We start from the raw sequence: 21207 nt of genomic DNA on the forward strand, positions 1-21207 counted from the left end.
TTATCAGAAACACTAGTTGTAAAAACTCTTTCCCAATTTACTACATTTCTTTTGAGCTTGGTTGCAGTGGGTTTGTTTGTGCAAAAGCATTTTTATTTAATATAATCAAAATTATCCAGTTTGTTTTTAATGTTGTTCTCCACCTCTTCCTTGGTCATAAACTGCTTCCCTTTCCATAGATCTGACAGGTAAACTATTCCTTGTTCTCCTAGTTTGCTTATTCTATTGTCTTTTATGTCTAAATCCTGCACCCATTTTGATCTTATCTTGGAATAGGGTATGAGATGTTTGTCTAATCAAAGTTTTTTCCATACTAACTTCCAATTTTCCCAAGAGTTTTTATTGAAGAGAGAGCTCTTATCCCAGAAGCTGGGCTCTTTGGGTTTATCAAACAGCAGATTACTATAATCATTTCCTGCAGTCTCTTTTGCACCTAGTCTATTGTACTGATCCACCACTCTATTTCTTAGCCAGTACCAGACACTTTTGATGACTGATGCTTTATAATATAATTTTAGATCTAGTAAGGTTAAGCCACCTTCTTTTGCACTTTTTTCATTAAATCTCTTCATATTCTAGACTTTTTGTCTCTCCATATGAATTTAGTTAAAGAAGGAAATGGACTTATCAAGTGATACTTTGTTAGTCATTTCTTTTTAACTTTTCTTGTATTTTTTTAACTTCTGAAGCCTTTATTTTCTTTTCTCCACACATAAATCTCCTTCCCCTTACACACACACACACACACACACACACACACACACGCACGCATGCACGCATGCACGCACGCACGCACGGAAAAGTAAAGCACAGAAAAATAAAGAAAAAGGTAAACCTCATGACAAATATGCAGAGCCAAGCAAAACAAATTCCTGTATTGGCCATGCCCAAGCAATATATTTTAAATACATCACCTTCTCAGGAGGTGGGTAGCATACTGTATCATCATTCCAATTCAAAGATCGAATTGATCAAATTCCTTCAGTCTTTCAAAGTTGCTTCTTTACAGCATTATTTACATTGTTCTCAAAATTAGATTGATAGATATTTAGATAGATAGATAGATGGATAGATGGTTGGATGGATGGATAGAAAGATGATGGATGGATGGATGAATGGTTCTCTTGGTTCTACTCACCCTACTTTTCACCAGATCATATAAATCTTCCCAAGTTTCTTTGAGTCTAACCTTTTCATCATTTCTTATAGGGGAGTAATATTCCATTATATGCATTTACATAATTTTTAGTCATTCACTAAATAATGAGTACTCCTTTAATATCAAGCTCTTTGTCACTACAAAAATAACTAATATAATATTTTAGTGCATGAGAATTTAAACATATTTCTTCCAACAATAAGAAATTTAGAAATAAATACTATCCCAATACTAGCATGCATTCATATAGAGCCTAATTGAATTTAATTCAGTAAACATGTATTAGGTATCTACTGGGTGATAGGTGATATGGGAGAGATAAAGTTTTTATAAAACATGATCACTGACTTCATTGAGTTTCCTTGAGTAAGTTTAGTGTTCAAATGAATTTGTTACACAGATAGAAATTACTAGAATAAAGGCATGCTAGGCTGAGAGCTTGTTTGGGGATCAAAAGACTTGGGTTTAAGTCATGCCTTTGCCTATAGTGGCTTGCTGACCCAGGGCAAAGTCATTCAGTCTCTTAGTGTTCTAGGCTGCTCTCTACAACAATAGGTTACATTGTCAGTGCCAAATGACACAATAGGATGTTTCCCCATGTGAGAGTACCTTACACCATTGAAATCACAGCTCAAATCCCATTACTAAAAATAATATATGATAAATTTATTATAAAATTCAAAGTTCTTTGTGTGTTCTGGTTAGGAGAAACTTAGCATGGTATCAGAGCACTGAATTTAGAGACAAAAGATCTAGAGTCCAATATCAGCTTTTTACTACCCATGTGATATTGGTCAAATTACTTCCCCTCTTTAGGTGTTAGTGTCCTCATCTATAAAATGACTAGTGGGAGAGAAGGAGAAGATGATCTCTTGGGTGCCTTCCAACTCTACATCTATGATCTTAATATTTGGGAGTGGGGAAGGAGGAGTAGGAGCAGTTTGAGGATAAGTGATTGGAGAAGTCATCCCATGGTATAGAGAGCAACATGAACAAATTTATGGAGGCCAGAAAGTAGGGTACACATGTGGGAAAGGATATGTAAAACAGTATGGATCGAATATAGAGCATGTAGTTTGCAGTCAGGTATATGGAAAACCAGACAAAATTTAACTCTATAGGCAAGAAAGAACCAATGAAAAAGCTTTGAAAAGGGACATGAGGTTGCCAGCTCTATGTATGAGGAAAAGTAATTTGGCAGTGGTAAAGAGAAGGCAACCAGAAAGTAAAGGCACAACAATCTAGGCTGCTTTTGTGATGATCATCAGTATGAATTGTAAGAAGGATCTATACTAGAATGGTGATAGCAATAATAGAGAGAAAAGAACAAATGGGAGAGATTTTATAGAGTTATAATTGATAGTACCTGATAATTGAGTAGATATAAAAAGTGAGGGAGTCAAATCATAGATTGGAACTGGGAGGAACCTTAGAAGTTATCTACTCAATCCTCTCATTTTAAAGATGAGGAAATTGAGGTCCAGCAAATTAAATGATTTGAACAAGCTCTTAGAGGTAGTAAGTGGCTTAGCTGGATTTGAAGAAAGAATCAAAGGTAATAAAACTACACATTTATGCTAATCTTTAAAGTTTTCAAAGCATTTGCTATACATTAATATTGTATTTGATATTGACCTGTGAGGATCTTGCAGAGACTTTTGCCTTTTTTGAGTTCCTCAGTGCTTCCACAGTACCTGTCTCATAGTAAGCCCTATTGACTGGTGATTGGTGATTAATTTTTGAGATATGTCCACTATCACCATTTTACAGAAGAGAAAAATGAGATTTCAGAAGATTAACTGACTTGTCTAGGGGTCACACAATAACTGTAAGGTTGGACTTGAACCCACATCTTTCAGAATCCAAGTCCAGCAGAATATATGCTACACAATACTGCTTCAATATTGTTTGTCCTTCATTTTCTAAGAGGACCAGTGACATCAAAGGATGATATTTCATCTTGACTGTGAATTGGATTGATGTGAGCAAGGTTGCACAGTCTTCAGCCTCACTTTCTTTTCCAGTGTCATTAGAGTTCAGTAGCAAGACAAAAGTCAAGATGACTGATGATGCATGCAGTGACATTGGTGTCTTTGATGTCTAATCATGCTCTAAGTACTTCACAGTTCCTGCTTCAGTCACCTTCATGATCCTTGGAACGTATTATTCTCATCTGCCCATTACACCAGGAGAAGTCTTCATATGTTTTTGGTAGACATCCCGCTAATTCACTGACTGGAATTGAGTTGCTGGTTAACCCTGGCCTGGTTTAACCTGTTGGAAGAGATGATTTTTGGGGGTGTGGCCACTATACATGCTGCAGGTGAGAGGTAAGTGCCAAGTGGACAGCAAATGTGAATGAGCAACCCTGAAAAAGACTTGACAAGCCCTCAACCAGAGGAGCTAATTCTCTATTAACACCCCATGTCTCCGACTTCTATATTAACATGGTTTCCAACATAGGAGTCTGACTGAATAATAATATATTTAATAAAAATTGTGAAATCAGAGGAAGGAGCAGATTTTGACAAAAATATAACTTCCAGATGAATGTGGGTTGGAATTGAGAAGAGAGGTCAGGTTGAAAATAAAGCTTTGGGAGTAGTTTGTATAAAGGTACATGCCAGTTTATGAGGCTGTCAAGAAAAAGAATTTAGAAAGAGAAGATGAATCAACCTTGAGGTAAATGTCTGAGGCTGGATTTGAATTGAGGTCTTCCTGATTCTAGATCCAATAGCACTGCAGTTACTTAGCTGCCAAGATAGAAAGTCATTCATGGGGGTACAATTTCAGGAAGTCTAAGAAAAGGAGGGAATTGAAATAGAAACCTGAACATATGTGATCAATAAGCACTCCCATTCATTCATTTACCCATATCTGATCTTCAGATTTCAAGGGATGCAATTAAGGAATACACACAAACCAAAAAAAAGGGGGGGATGATTTCAGGGAAGTGGATTATAACTTCACTTCTCTTTTTAGCACACATGAAGCTGTTACAAACTCAGTAAAGTTAATAAATATTGAATATTAGTTTATTTATTAGTTTACTGTTACTTATGTGAATGTGTATATTCACAAAATATATATACTCTTTTAAAGCAATCCTGGAAGGCTCCATTCTACAGTAATACTTCGGTAGTTTCAATCAGGAATCATTATTGTGTCCCGAACTGAGGAATAGTGCTTTGAGTGTACTTGGGTTCAGAATGGAACTCAGTTTACCCTAGTTACCTCCAAGGAAGGAAAGACTGGGTCTGAGAGAGGTAAGTGGCTGGGAAGCTAGGGACTGAGGAGAGAACACAGTGCTGCTCCTGTCTGTACCTCTACTCTCTTCCCCACCCCAAGAGCCAAGAATTTCTGGGATGGGATAGGCAACCAGCCCATCTCCTCTCTCCTCCCTTTCCAAGCTGGAGAGGCTGGGGCGGGGAAAAGTTTGTAACCTTCTAGTACCCTAGTCCTGAGTTGGTGGAGGCGTGGATCAATCTGCCCGAGGGTGTGGGTAAGAGGGGTGTCAGGACTGAAGGACTGGGGAAGGAAAGAGGAGTGGGAGTGGGGAGGGGGAGGAGAAAAAGCCAGAAGCAGTTGTCTACTCTGCTGCCGCTTGTCTCGGCCAGGCTGGCCCCCCCAGCTCTTCTGGAAGTGTTTTTCAGCTGTGGCTCAGTCCGAGGAGAGCCAGAAGTGGGAGGAGGGGGTACGATGCGGGGGGAGCGGGGTTACGGGTGGTTAGCATTGCCGCCGCTGCTGCCCCTGCTGCTGCTGCTGCTGCAGGGTCAAGGTCACAGCTGCCTGGACGACCCCTCCACGCTGACCGAAGAGCGGGTCGGCCAGCTGTTGGGTAAGTGCAGCCAAGCAACTCACAGAGGTCCTCGGGCTCCTGACCATGTCCGGGGGGAAGTGGGGAGCGGGGGAGGGAAGAGAGAACAGAGAAGAGAAAGCTGGGGAGAGGGAGGATGGTTGGGAAGAGGCTTAGGAAGGGCCTTGGTTACCCTTTTTTCGGGAGAAAGAAAAAAGCGAACTTTTCCCTTTTGCTCCTGGGTGGAGGGATGGGGTAGATGTGCACATTGAGGTGCCCCCCCCCCCCGCTCCGCCCCTCCTCTTCTCTCCAAGCTGCAGAAAGGACACTTTGGGGAAACTTTTTGCTCAGCAGCTTCTAAGGACTGGGGCTGATAGGACCATTTCTAGATGATCTAAAAGCTTCACTTTTTGAGCGAAGCAATTGGGGGATAAACTCTGAGCTTGGGTTTGGAGAAAGGGGAACCTCTTCTGTTTTGGGAAAAGAAAAAAAAATGACGTCGTGATTGTAATTTTAGGGTGGAATCTTATCTCTTTCTCACGTGTGATACAAGTCGCTGAGTGACCCTAGACAAGACAAGGTTTCTGTGTCTCTGGGCTTTTTTTGGTTTCTGTTTGTTTGGGTTTTGGTCATCTGTTAAAGGAGAAGCCTGGAGAAGCCTAGATTAGGTTATTTCTAAAGGACCTTTTCCAGCTTTGCAATCTGTGAAACCTGTGAAATCTAAGTAACTATCAAAATGTATGTGGAGTTGAAGTAAGGAAATCTTGCCTTGATATTTCTTAGAAATCAAACTCTTCATCTCTTTTGTTTCTCCCATTGGAAAAACTAGGCTTCAAACAAAATCCCTCAGTCAGGGTAGTTGTTTGGGATGCTCATTCTCTTTCTAGAAGCACTCTGTCAGATTCCCTCTCCTGCACCTCATATATTTCTCTCACTGCTTGTTCAAAAATCCTGGCCCTCCTAAGTGAGGATTCCTATGCCAGTATATTTCCATATGTTTCTTCTCCTGAGGAGTCCCATAATTGCTTAATTCTGTTCCTTTTAGATGTCTTTGATGAGGTGGGGTTGGAATGTGGGTTGCCTCTGAAGTCAAGGGACTCCAAAAATTGTGACTTTGTCTCTTGCAAAGGTAGGTGAGACAGTGGATAGAGCACTGGCCTTGAAGTCAGGAGGATGAGTTCCAATCCAGCCTCAGATACTTGGCACTTAATAGCTGTGTGACTTTGGGCATGTTTCTTAACCCTGCATGCCTAGTATCCAGGGCTGTCTCTAGTCATCCTGATCCATATCTGGCCACTGGACCCAGATAGCGCTGGAAGAGAAAGTGAGGCTGGTGGCAGCCCCCTCACTAAAATCTAATTCATGTGCTTGTTTTGGCATCAGTCTCCCTGATGTCATGGTCTTTTTGAGAATGAAGGACAAACATCATCATCATTACACTTTGCCTCTTGTTAATTATATAACTGGGCAAATCAATCCACAATCAGCTAGCATTTTCTAATTGCTTAGTAAGTTCCAAGTTTTCAGTAGCCTAAATCAGATAGACACAGAGCCAGCAGGACATAGGGTGAAATGATGGTAGTCAAAGTTACACAAAGAGACTGAAAATTTGTGATTTTTATCTTCAAACCTTCATTATTAGCAACCATTTAATACCCCCTCCTTTTTTTCCTGACTGGACCATATGTTTTCAGTGTGAAAATTATTTCAACCAGTGTAGATTTGCAACTACTTGACCACTTATAGTCTTACTTCCCTGAGAAGTTAAGTGATTTATTCACATAGGATTATATAGGTTATATATGGCAGAGGTAAGAATTAATTCTTAGTCATGTTGACTCAGGCTTGCTTTCTATCTACCATCTTAGAATCATCAAATCTGAGAGATAATGAAGACCTCAAAGACCAAAGGGTTCATAACCAAAAGGAAAGCTCACTATAACCCACCCTGCAAAGGGTTGTCCACCTTCTGCTCAAAGGCCTCCCCAGGAATGGGAACCCATCATTTCTGGAGGGAGTCCATTTTACTTTAGGACAATTCTAATTTCAAGATGGTTTTCCTGATGTCTATACTAAATTTACTCCTTTACAACTTCTACCTATCATTCCTTCCCCCCTCCCCCCCAGGTCAAATAAAAGGAGTCTAATGATTGTTCCACATGACAGCCCTTCAAATACTTAACTATGTATATCTCATTCTACCTAGATCTCCAGGGTTAATATCCCCAGTTCCTTTAATTGATTCTCATATGACACAGACAAAGTCCTTTATCATACTGGTTGCCCATTCTCTGAATATTCTCCAATATATCAATTCCTTCTTGAACTGGTGTCTAGAACTGAAGACTGGACTTCAGATGAGTTCTGATGAGGGTAGAGTACAGTGGGACAATCACCTTCTTATTCCTGAAAGTGCCCTATTTCTCTAAATCTAGCCCAAGATTGCATCTGCTTCTTTTGGCTGCCACATCATATTGGTGATTCATCTTAGGCTTGCAGTTCATTAAAATTCACAGAGCTTTTTTTTTTTAAACAAACCACTAATTAATCATGCCTACCCCTTATTTTTTTAAAGCAATTCTAAGACTTTTCTATTCAATATCCTTTTATTTCCAATACTATTGAATTTTTATCTTACTAGTTTTAGCCCACTCAGTTCTCAAGCCTATTGATATCTTTTGATATTCTGATTATTATCCACTTGATTAGTTATTACTTCTGGTTATTACTTCTAGTTATTACTACTACTACTACTCCACAAATTTGATGGGCATGCCATCTCTTCCCTTATCCAAATCATTTTAAACAAGGTAAAACAACTCAAGGATAAACTTGATCTTTAGTGTATTGAGGTTATATCACTAGCAAGTACCCTGAGTCATCCATGGTTGTTTTAGAGCTAGCAGTTAGGAATTAAATGGGGTAGGGATAGGGGAAAGGGGTAGAGTAGAGCCAGCTGTTAAATTTGCAGTGTTTTTACACCTTGGAAATTGGCAGTCCCCACAAATCAGGACCTAATTTGTTGTTTTGTTGATTCCCTAGACTTAAGAAAGTGTTAATAATGTAAATTAAATTTAAAAGTGCATACATTAGGGGCGGCTAGGTGGCGTGTAGATAAAGCACCAGCCTTGGAGTCAGGAGTACCTGGGTTCAAATCTGGTCTCAGATATTTAATAATTACATAGCTGTGTGGCCTTGGGCAAGCCACTTAACCCTGTTTGCCTTGCAAAAAACCTAAAAAAAAGTGAATACATTAAAAGTTCATCATTTTTGGTAGATTGTTTAAATATTTACAATACCCCAGAATTATCCAATCAACCCAGGCTGTTTTATCCCTGGTCTACTTCCCTCTATCTTTTCTACAAGAATAGCATGATATTCTTTATTAGAAATTTTGTTAAAATTTACATAAACTATATCTTTATCTTTCCCCCAGTTAGCAACCTTGTCTAAAATGGAAATAAGATTATTCAAACAAAGCATGTTCATATTGGAGTTGGGTTGACTTTTTGTTATCATAATTCATTTTGCAGTTCAATAGCCATATCATTAATAATTACTTCTAAAATTTCCCGAGGAATCAGAGTCAAAATTGTTGACCTATAATTTGAAAATACTATTCTCTGCAGTTAAAAAAAAATCAGGAAAACATTTGACCTTCAAGATTCTAGGAATTGGCAAGCTATGGTCAAAGATAAAATAGCAACTGATTTCATCATCAGAGCATGTTCTTTCCCTGTTTATAACACAATGAAAAGTTTGAGCCATACTTCCTCCTACACACAGACAGTCACACACAAACACATACACACTCACACACATAATTTATTCCTATGGTCATGTTCAGCCTATTTTTATGTCTTTTGCTTCAAATAATTTCTGAAGTGAACTGTAGTCTTGAGATGTCAAGTTTGCTACAACACTGGTTTCCCTTGGTCTAGAGTCTAATCGCTGAGCTTTGAAGCTCAAAATTTTGGTTGTCCATTGGTGATCAATCCTTGGAAAACTGATCCACATTATCCAAGCTTGCAAGATCTGTTTTGTAAATGAGAATTTCAATTTGTTAATTTTATAATTTTTCAGCCACCCATTTGACCATGGGCTTCTAATTCCATCTCTCTGGGTGCAACTATAACTATACATAACATGAGAGGTCTCTGAGATCACTTCCAGATCCTAATCTGTGATACTATGATCCAAAGGGTAGAATATTATGTTAAATGGTGGGAAAAGGAAGAAAATGCACAAAGAACTGCAGTAGGTGGTATTATACATTGGATACATTAGGTGCTAAACAAAGTTCTTTGTGTGTGGAGTCTGAAAAGAAAGATTGTTATTAACATGAGATCACTGAGGTCCTCACTGAAAAGAGCTTTTGAGTTGTGTTTGGATAGAGGTAGGAATTTAACAAAGGAAAGTAGGATGTTGTACTAATCATAGAAAGTAGTATAAGAAAAGTCGTGGAGGCTGGAAAGAGCAGTGTCTTTTGGAAGAACAGAGAGCACAATGAGTGATGCAATTGGTAAAATGATGTCTGATTGTTGCAGACCTTGACTGAATCACAAAGGAATTTAAAAGTTTACTTGTTGGGCAATAAGGACACATAAGATATACTGAACAGGAGAAGGGCATGATAGATCTCTGTGCAAGAAAGTTTATTTTGAAATTTCACATTTTTCTATTATGTTAAGTTGTCTTTTGCTTTTAAGTAAATAGCAAATTTAACATGTGACTTTCAAAGCTATCCTCTTTGCCTTTCTGTTCTCTTCTTCAATCAGAGGATCTGCTTCTTTTCCTCTTCACCCTTTGTAGTCTTTTTCTGATCTCAATAAACTGAAACTGCTACTAATGATCTCTTCATTGCCAAATCTAATGACTTCCAATCCTTATCATTATTGACCTTCCTGTAGCCTTTGACACTATTGGTCCCCCCTTGTCCTTGATACCTTCATCCCTCTAAGTTTCCAGAACAGGATTCTCCTTCTACCTTACCTATCTGATCACTCCTTCTCAGTCTCTTTTATTGGCTCTTGATCTAGGTTTTGTCCACCATCTGTGGATGTCCTTCAGTGATCTGTCTTGGGTCCTCTTTTTCTTCTCTCTGTCTCTGTCTCTGTGTCTGTCTGTCTGTCTGTCTGTCTCTCTCTCTCTCATCCATAGTTTTAATTATCTTCTATAGAGATGATTTTTTAGATCTAGTTATCTATCTAGCTCTCTCCTTTTTCCTAATCTCCATTCTCACATACCACAATTGCCTTTTTTTTAGTTTTATTTTTTTTGCAAGGCAAATGGGGTTAAGTGGCTTGCCCAAGGCCACACAGCTAGGTAATTATTGAGTGTCTGAGGTTGGATTTGAACTCAGGTACTCCTGACTCCAGGGCCCGTGCTCTATCCACTGTGCCACCTAGCTACCCCCCCAGTTGCCTTTTGGCAAATTAGATGATCTACAGACATTTCATATTCAACATATCCAAAACTTAACTTTCCTCTTTACCCAATCTTTCCCTCTTTGTCTCCTACCAAATTTCTAACTTCCCTTTCACTGTATCCTCAGGCTGGCAACCTAGATAGCACATTCAGTGTCTCACTCTTTCTCTTTCTCCATCCCCAATCAGTGACTGGGTTCTTTCTTTTATAACTTTGTAATATCTCTCCTACACATCTACTTCTCTCCTCTGACATTGCCATTACCCTTGTATAGACTGTCATTACGTCATGCCTCACATATTACAAAAGCCTTCTGTTTGTTCTCCTTGCCTCAGGTCTTTCCTTGCTCTAGACCATCCTCCATTCAGTCATTGAAATGATCTTCCTAAAATACAGGTCTTATCATGGCACCCTCCTACGTCTTCATTAGAAATTAATCAATATCCAAACATATTAAAAAATGTGTCTCATTTAGCCTTTTGAAACTATCACTCTCTGTCAAGATGTGACTTTAATCACCAGTCCTTTGAAATTATGGTAACTTATTGTGTTGATGTCTAGTTCTTCAGTTAAGAATGATTATCTAGATTTAATAGGAAGGATGCATTGAAGGAAGGAAAAAAATGGAAGCCTTATTAAGAACCTAGTGCAATAGTCCAGGAGGATGCTAATGAAGTAGGAATAGGAAGGGAAAAATGTACATGAGAGATGTTTTTGTTGTTCCCTACAGCACTTGATAAATGATTGGAGATGAGTGTTTAACCTCACTTGTCCTCAATTTTCTCACCTATAAAATGCAGAGATTGTAATAGATTAGCCTCTATTTCCAAGCCCATTCTATGGTCTTGAATTTATTTGGAATTCTCTATTGTGCTCCCATGACACTTATCATTGGAAAACTTTTTCATTCTTTAAGATCCAATCAACAGTTTTAGTCATATTTTATCAGTATCCCTTTCTTCTCTCATTAAAGGATAGAGCCATGAACTCCAAAACTTCCATTTAAGGAGAGGCTCTGGGTCAACCATTTCTTCATTTCCCATCTAACTCTGCACTCTTTTAGATTTCTTTGGATTCTTTAGGATTCCCAAACAATATCCACTGCTGGATACCTTCTTCCCATTTCTTCCCACTTTTCAGTTTCCTATTGTGTATTGCTTCCAACTGTTAAAATGTAAATTCCTTTTAGGACAATTGATTTTTTTTTTCTTATCTATATTCCCAGTGTTTAACACAATGACAAACACATAAAACATATTTAATAAACTTTTATTTACTGACTAACTAGATGACTTCTAAAGTCTCTTTCAGCTCTAAGTATGATGACAGATGATGAATAAGAAAGAATCAAAGAGCACATCAAGATTTTAGACATGGCAAAATAGGTGAACTATGGTATCTCAGGTAAACACAGCTGAGTCATGAAGAGCTGGTGTAGAGAAAAAAACAGTAAATTCAACATTAATTCTGTTGAGTTATAGTAATCTACAGCTTGAGCAAAACAACTGGAGAGCTTTTTTTAATTTAAAAATGACTAAAATTTGGAAATAGGTAGCAAAAATTATGAATTAAAATGCCTGCTTCGGGGCTGCATCCCACATCCCACCATCCTCAAAGCTCTATTTTGGATTCCCTTCCCCAACTGTATTGTTCAAGGTGCAAAAAAAATTTTGCTACTTACAATTTTTGAAGTTTAGGTTACCAGGTAAGGATGCTCTATCAGTAGTTTAACATACTGTTCTAGAACTCAGAAGACAAATCAAACATAGAGATATGATTTTCAGAGTCATCTGTGTATACATAATAGTTAAAGCCATGAGCATGAATTAACTTGCTAAGGAAGGAAATGAGGAAAGAGATGAAGAGCTGGCAACTACCTTAAGGGGTTATAGAGATGTTGAAGATCCAGTGAAGACACTAGAGCCTATTGTCTTAGCTCTAACAACCAAGGTCTAAAGGGGTATCCGAGACTTTCCTGTGACCTAGTTGATTTCTAAGCTCTCTTCCAATAATAAATACTAAAGCCAGGGCAGCTAGGTGGCGCAGTGGATAGAGCACTGGCCTTGGAGTCAGGAGTACCTGAGTTCATATCCGGCCTCAGACACTTAATAATAATTACCTAGCTGTGTGGCCTTGGGCAAGCCACTTAACCCCATTTGCCTTGCAAAACTAAAAACTAAATAAATAAATACTAAAGCCAATAATTTTGGAAATTTGGAGATTGTTGATAACTACTGAGAGAAGTTTAACTTGAAAAAATAATATTTATTTAGTACTTACTGTGTCTCTGATACTGTTAAAATATTTTACAAATAACACATTTAATCCTCACTCTGGGTGGTAGGTTCTATTATTGTCCTCATTTTATAGTTGAGGAAACTGAGGCAAATAGAGGTTAAGTGACTTGTCCAAGGACACACAGCTAGTGAAGATCTGGGGCTGATTTGAAACCAGGTATCCCTGATTCCAGTTCAGTACTCTCCACTAGACCAACTAACTGCCTTGTAATCAAGGAGAAAGCTCTCTCTCTCTCTCTCTCTCTTATTTCTTTTTGTTTTTTTTTGTAAGACAATGGGGTTAAGTGATTTGCCCAAAGTCACATAGCTAGGTAATTAAGTGTCTGAGTTCAGATTTGAACTCAGGTCCTCCTGACTCCAGGTCTGATGCTTTATCGACTGAATCACATAGTTGCCCCTTTTTATTATTTATTTAAATTTCATTTTTAATTTTAAGAATAAACAAGTATTTCTATTACATTGTACACTAAAAAGATGATTGCTCATCAAATATACAACTAAATTGTCATGTAAATTTCTTTTTCTTTTTAAAGCAATGTTCTAATCTCTGAGAAATCAGAGTGTGCTCCTGTGCTTCTACTTCCTCTTAAATCAGTAGAATATGTATAGAAGGAAGTCACAGTAATAATAATTATTGACAAACTTTTTTATGGAGATTATCTATGTATACTTGAACATTATATATGCTTCTGTGTTGTTGCTGTTCTTTATTGTTCAGTTGTGTCCAACTCTTCATGACCTTATTTTGGAGTAATCTTGGCAAAGATACCAGAGTACTTTGCTATTTCCTTCTCAGATTCAATTTACAGATGAAGGATTGAAGCAAACAGGGTTAAGTGACTTGTCCAGGGTTGCACAACTGGTAAATGTTTAAGCCCAAATTTGAACTACCAAAGATGAGTCTTCTTCATTCCAAGGCCAGTCTATCCACTGTACTACTTAACTGCCAAACTTCTGTTACTTAGTCCCAATCCATATGAATCCTATTAAATGATTGCATTATTTAAAGTTGTAATTATACATAAAACATAATAGTTCTAGTCCAATGGAAATAGGCAATGAAAATTTTTAAAAATATTCTCATTTTATGAGATTTATTATTAACATTAATTGGGATGTAGTTGAGATTTGGAACTTGGGTAAAACTCATGATAGTTATATGCTATTTAATGACCTCCCTTTCTTGTGACCCGAATCCATTTGTATTTTAAATGACTTTTAATTTCCTTATCTCAGTAACTTTGTAACTTCTCTTATATTTCCTACTTTGCTTACCTCAATTCTTAAAGCTGGTACTTCTTTATTTGATGGGTTTCAACAGGATTTGTAATGTATTATTGCTATTTCCTTGTAAATGTCCTCTCTTTCTTTATCTTTGGTTGGTTTAGTAACTGTTGTTCGAATAATAGAAGCTTTAACCTCATGATTTGGAACACAAAATTGGTTTTTTAAAACACATAGTTAGGAATGTTTGCTCTCGTCTTTAGCAGTCTGATATCAGATTTTTCTGAGATTTATTTTTGTTTATATATCAATATTGGAAACAACTTCCTTAAATATGTGAAAATAAAAGTTGATAAGATGTATAAAGACTTTTAAATGTTAAATAAATGGATTTTGTTTTACATCAATAATTCCTGGATATAGATTTCTCACCACCAAAAATGAACTGTCTTGCAACAAAGAAAAATGGTTACGCAAAAACCGTAGTGAACACATTTCACAGTATATATGCAACATTCTGTTCCCTCAAGTCTGCCATTTCTACACTAGAATAGAGAAATAGATTTCATCATTTATCATTTTTTTCAGTTTTTTTCACAGGGGTGGCTAGGTGGTGCAGTGGATAGAGCACCAGCCTTAGAGTCAGGAGTACCTAAGTTCAAATCCAGCCTCAGAGACTTAATAATTACCTAACCATGTGGCCTTGGGCAAGCCACTTAACCCCACTGCCTTGAAAAATCTAAAAAAAAAAAACACAACAAAACACAACAAAGTTTTTTTCACTTATGTAATTGTGGTATTTTGAATATTTTTCTTGGTCTGTTTATTTTACTCTGCATATTTGGTTCATATCTTCCCCAGGTTTCCCTGGATGTTTCATACTGATAATTTCTGAAATCACAATAATATCTCATTACATTTATTTATACAATTTGTTCAGCCTTAATAGGCACACAATTCATTCCAAGTTATTTTTTTCTTTAATAGTTTATCTTTCCCAATTACATGTAAAAACAAATTTTCATATTTGTTTTCAAAAATTTTTGAACTCCAAATTCTCTCCCTGTCTCTCCCCCTCCCCATATTGAGATCTTTTGATATCAATCTTACATATACAGTTATCCAAAACATATTTCCATGTATTAGTCATGTTGTAAAAGAAAACAGAATAAAGCAAGTAAAGAAAAAAGTATACTTAGATATGCATTCAGTTCTTTCACTGGACATAGACACCATTTTTCATCATAAATCCTTTAGAATAGTCTTAGATCATTGTATTGCCAAGAAGAGCTAAGTCATCCATAGCTGATCATCATATAGTATTATTATTATTGTTGTTTACAATGTCCTCTTGGTTCTGCTCATTTCCCTTAGCATCCATTCATTTAGCATCCATTGAGAGTATCTTGCTTGTCATTTCTTATAACACAATAGTATTCAGTTACAATCATATATATAACTTGTTTAGCCATTGCCTATTAGCTGATCATTCCCTCAAATTCCAATTCTTTGTTGCCACATAAAAAGGAATATTTTTGTACATATAAGTCCTTTTCTATTTTGTTTTTTAAGGAACAGATGAGATATAGCTTGGTCAGATCACATATCTGATTTTATAGTACTTTGGAGATAGTTCCAAATTGCTCTGCAAAATAGGTTGAATTAGTTCACAATTTCATCAATAGTGCATTAGTATCTCAATTTTCCACATTCCCTCCAATATTTAATTTATCATTTTCTTTTTCTGTCATGGTAGCCAATCTGATAGGTGGGGGTGGAATCTCAAAGTTATTTTAATTTGTGTTTCTGTAATCAATAATAATTTAGAGTATTTTTCATATCACTAGAGATAACTTTGATTAATTCTTTTGAAAAAATGTCTTTCCATATCCTTTGATCACTTATCAATTGGGGAAAGGGTCTTATTTCTATAGAACTGATTCAGTGCTCTATATAGTTGACAAATGAAATTTTTATCAGAGAAACTTGGTGTGCAGTTTTTTCTAGTTATGCAATAACTATGACTCTATCCTATTTTCCCCTTGCTTACCATACTTTCTCTTCCTCCCTGTTCATTCTCAAAAGTGTTTTTCTTCTGACTTTTCCTCCCCCAATCCACCCTTTCTTCTATCAACCCCACCCCCTTTTCTATCCCTTTTTTCCTCCTACTTTTCTGGAGAGTAAGATAGATTTCCATACCCAACAGAGTGTGTGTGTTATTTCCTCTTTGAGTCCATTCTAATTCATACCACCACACAATCTTCCTCTTTACTGTAAAAGCTCTTTTGTACCTCTTTTATGTCAGATAATTTACTTTATTCTATTTCTTCCTTTCCCCTTCTCCCAGTGCATTCTTCTTTCTCACCTCTTCATTTTTTTAAGATAATCGTCTCATCATATTCATTTCACACTCGTTGGCTTTGTCAATGTATATACTCTTTCAAATTGCCTTAAAAATGAGAAAGTTCTTATGAGTCACCCTTATCATCTTCCTAGGTAGGCATTTAAACAGTTTAACTTAGTAAATTCTTTATGACTTCTCTTTTGAATTTACCTTTTTTATGCTTCTTTTCAGTCTTTTTGAAAGTCATTTTCAATACAACTCTGATCTTTTCATCATGAATGTTTGAAAGTCCTCAATTTCATTTTTTACCTCCTAAAGGATTATACTCAGTTTTGTTGGGGATTATAATCGAAGCTCCTTTGACCTCTGGAATATCATATCCACCCATCCTTTAACTTAGAAGCTGCTAAATCTTGTATTATTCTGATTGTGATTCTATGATATTTGAATTGCTTTTTTCTTACTGCTTGCAATAATTTCTTCTTGATTTGGGAGCTCTGGAATTTGACTTTAATATTCCTGGGAGTTTTCTTTTTGGGACCTCTTTCAGAAGGTGATTGGTGGATTATTTCGATTTCTTTTTTATCCTCGGGTTCTAGAATACCAGGGCAGTTTTTCTGATTAATTTCTTGAAAGATGATGTCTAGGCTTCTTTTCTGATCATGGGTTTCAGGTAGTTCAATAATTCTTAAATTATCTCTTCTAGATCTGTTCTTGAAATCAGTTGTTTTTCCAATGAGACATTTCACACTGTCTTCTATTTTGTCAGTCTTGGTTTTTTGTTTTCTGGATATCTCATAATATCACTAGTTTCCACTTGCAATTTTTAAATAATTATATTTTTCATTGGGATTTTTTACCTCCTTTTCCATTTGACTAATTCTATTTTTCAAGGAGTTCTTTTCTTCAGTGACTTTTTAATGCCTCTTTTGACATTTGACCAATTCTGCTTTTAATTAAGACATTTCATCAGTATTTTTTGTGTCTCATTTCTCTCATTTCTCTCACCAATTGTTCCTCTACTCTCTTATTTGTTTTTTAAAATCCTTTTTGAGATCTTCCATTACCTGAGAAAAATTCATATTTCTCTTTGAGACTTTGGATTTAGCAGTTTTAACCTTTTTTGTCATTTTCTGAGTTTATGTTTTAATCTTCCCTGTCACCATAGGAACTTTCTGTTAGCAGAAAGACTAGAAAAAACTCTTTCTTCTAGTCTTTGATGATTTTCCAGCCTACTTTTATACTAAAATGGGGCTGTACTAGCAGAGGGACCCCGTAATCTCCTTCTGACCAGTAGTCCAACCCCTAAAAATCTATGAGCTGAGAGGTCTTGAAACCCCAACTAACTCCACTGATTCAGTCATCCCCAAGGTCTGCTACTGTTTTGCTGGGCTGTGACCTGTGCTGAACTGTACTCTTAACTTATCTTTTCTACTGACCTTCTAAGTTGTCTTGGACTGAAAAATTGTTTCATCCTTTCCTTTTGTGGGTTCTGTCACTCAAGAGTTAGTTTGAGGGGTATTATTTAAAGTTGTTTGGAGGGGTTTGGGAGAGACCTCAGGCAAATTCCTGCTTTTTTTTCCTTTGATATTTTGGCTCCCTAAATTCTTTGCAATCACAAATTTATATTCTTTATATATTTTTAAATTCTTTTTAGGTTTTTGCAAGGTAAATGGGGTTAAGTGCTTGCCCGAGGCCACATGGATAGGTAATTATTAAGTGTCTGAGGCTGGATTTGAACTCAGGTACTCCTGACTCCAGGGTCGGTGCTCTATCTACTGTGCCACCTATCCACCCCAATCACAAATTTATAGTTGAACTATAAATACTTCTTTCTTTAGGAAGATTTTCTTGATTGCCTCTCTACTTCTGTTCTATATACACTTCAAGAGATAGAAAATGAATTAGAGGTTGGTTATGGTGATCATAAACATTATAATTCCTAAAATAGACAGGTCACAATGGAAAGCATACTTACCAATCACTTAAAAAATAGTTTATTAAACTATCACAAAAACATACAAATATAAGCTAGGATCCCCAATACAAAAAGAGAAATCAAAGTGTTTAGGTCACTTTAAAAGAAGAGGAACTATAACTGAACTGATCAGGATCATATAAGTATGATTTGGAAATGATTTTAGAGATCTTCTTAATCCAAGTCTTTCATTTTACAATTCTGACAGCTCAAGATAAAAGGAACTACCTAGATCTCCTCCTATTTAATTTTTAAATTTATTGTATTTTATTATTTTTTTAATTTTAGAGGCGGTCTGAGTTAAATTACTCAGGATCACACAACTATTAAGTGTCTGAGGTCAAAGTTTTAACTCAGGTACTCCTGCCTCCAGGGACACCTAGCTTCCCAGTCCCCTCTGTTTTAGATTAGTTAGTGAACTAAAAAATAGAGGGGGAAAACAACTTCAGTGGATTTCTAAATTAGAGAGCATGGACTTTTCCCTTCTGGAACAAAGTGGTAAAGTTATTGGTATATAGATGTGTTTTTGTGGAAAAATGGAATGTTTGTATGCACTAATGTAGTATCAGAAAACACTTTACATTTTTACAGGATTATTATGTTTCATTTTTTTCTGAAACCTTAATGGAACAGAAATGAGTAGAGAAAAATATTTTAAATGATAAAGACTGGTATTATCCTAGAAATTATTATTTTCCTATTTTTGCTGCTTCAAATTTTAATAATACATTACAGTATAATGTTCCAGTAAGATGGAAATAATTCAAAATACCATTAGAGAGTAATAATAGAGTAAGAGAAAAAAATTATCTTTATGGAAAAGGACTAGGAAGAAAGTCCCTAACAGTGTAACTAAGCACATTGAAGAGAAAGGATTTAATTAATAAAATGAATTTGATGACATTCAAATATGGAAAGAGTTGAAAATATACACTCACACCATATATATATATGTATATGTACATATATAATATATACATATATGCAGACATACATATTTATGTTGTGATATATATATATATGAAATTGTCATTTTATTTTCTATTACTTCTTGGCTATTAAAATTCCTAAAAAAAATAAAAAAGTATGTTGTATGTTTTGAAGTGATTTCCTTTTAAGACTTAGCTAGGTGGCAGAGTGCTGCATAGTCAGGAAAACCTGAATTCAAACCCTACTTCAGACACTTATCAGCTCTGTGACCCTGGCTAAACCACTTACACTTCAGTCTGCCTCAATTTTTTCAGTATTTAAAGGAGGATAATAATAACTACTTCCTTGGGCTGTAGGTGTCAAAGGTACCTTTTGTATACCTACTTGAAGCATTACATATAAATGCTGGCTATTACTATTATTAAATACAGTCTCCTATTTGGCACTTAAACACTTCACAACCTGCCTCCAGGCTTCCTTTCTAGCTTTGTTATGCATTACTCTCCTTAGGGTCTTTAGTTCAGTCAAACTACCCCTCCTGCTATTCCTCACATACAGCTATTCTATCTTCCACTTTCATGTCTTTGGATATGTCATATCCCGTATCCCTCCCTCCTCACTTCTGCCTCATAGAATTCTTAATTTTCTGCAAAACTTAGCCCAGTGTGAAGTCTTTCTTGTTCCTCCTTCCAACTTCTAGAGCCTTCTTATATTTATTTGTGTGTGTGTGTGTGCATAATTTATATACCTTACTCTGTATTTATGTAAATTTCTCCACCACAGAATATGAGCTGTTTTGAGAATAGGCTTTCATATCCCCAACATCTAGTACTGATTGCAGAAAAGTTCATTCTTGCTCTTGCTCTTCAGAACTCTGCATTGTCTTTGTCAAGAGTGATTGAAAGGGACTGTCTCATCTTGTTTTGATTTGTTTTTCTTAATTAGTACAAGATAAACCCAGCAAAGGTTTTCTAGGCAGGGCATTCTTTGTAAGCAGTATCTTATAGGCATTAGGTCTTATCCTTTTCAAAGGATATCAGAACTGGAAGGGACCTTGGACTGCCTGGTTAGAGCAATTGAGGACTAGGGATGTGAATGACTTTCCTAAGATCATAGAGCCCAGATATTCAGATTTCTACTCCACTGTCCTTTTCTGCTCTTCTGCTTATAAACATTCACAATCAAAGAAAAAAGTCTGAAAATCATAGTCTCTCTCTCCTACCTTTCTCTTCTCTTCTTTATTCTCTCATCTCCTCACTCTTCTCTCTTTCTCTCCTTTCTTATTTCTTACCCCTTTTCTTTCTATTTCATCCTCTCTCTCTCATCTCATTCTTCATCCTCTTCTCTCTCATTTCTTGCCCCCCCTATTTCTCATCTCTCTCCCCTCTCTTTTTTTCCTCTGTTCTCTCATTTCTTGACCTCTCTTCTTTCTGTTTCTTCTCTCCCATCTCTCCCTTCATCCTTCTCTCTCTCTCTCTCTCTCTCTCTCTCTCTCTCTCTCTCTCTCTCTCTCTCTCTCTCTCTCTTTCTGACCTGTCTCTCTCCCTTCTTCCCCTTCCCCCTTGTTAGGTAGATTTTTTTGCTGTATTTTTATTCTTTTTCAGAAGAGAAAAGAATGAGGAATTACAGTAAAGCTATCATTCATAATCTTTTCTGTTTTGATTTAAAAAACACCATATGTTTAGTTAAATATAATTAAAAATAAGATTAGTATATGCTCAGAGCAATGAAAATGGGCAGGTTTTTTCAGCTCAGCTTTTTAATTTTGCTTTGAAGAATGACAGAGAAATAATTTCCTGCATTTTTGGATGATCCAACTTTGGAATCATTTCCCCTTGGGCACTAAAGTGTAAGGGCTTTGTAAGGGAATTTTTAATAGGGTTCCATATCTGTCATCTGTGTCTTATTTTGCATTGTTGTAACTTGCTGCTGCTAATAAGATGCTCCGAAGAATGAGATGTTACATTTCAATGTAGTCCTGAAGAAAAACAAAGCAAGATACTGTAAACAACCTTTTGTTTTCCTCACACAAACAGTAACAGTTAATGTTTT

General features: G+C 36.4%; 1 protein-coding gene across 3 annotated transcripts in view; it reads left to right on the forward strand.

Moving 5' to 3' along the window:
• The first annotated feature begins 4577 nt into the window (after window positions 1-4577).
• PLA2R1 (phospholipase A2 receptor 1) overlaps window positions 4578-21207 on the forward strand; it is a 153731-nt gene continuing 137101 nt past the window's right edge. Inside the window, exon 1 of one of the 3 annotated variants that reach the window (XM_074215874.1) lies at window positions 4578-4661. Coding sequence is in view for 2 of the 3 variants with exons in the window: in XM_074215875.1 (XP_074071976.1) it covers window positions 4859-4997 (139 nt within the window). In the remaining variant the exon portion in view is untranslated. Of the gene's footprint in view, window positions 4662-4702; window positions 4998-21207 lie in introns of those variants that run through there. The other 2 variants (XM_074215875.1, XM_074215873.1) reach the window with 2 other exon arrangements.

Source organism: Macrotis lagotis, chromosome 1 (assembly GCF_037893015.1).
Source record: "Macrotis lagotis isolate mMagLag1 chromosome 1, bilby.v1.9.chrom.fasta, whole genome shotgun sequence".
In the NCBI taxonomy this organism is placed as follows: Eukaryota; Metazoa; Chordata; class Mammalia; order Peramelemorphia; family Peramelidae; genus Macrotis; species Macrotis lagotis.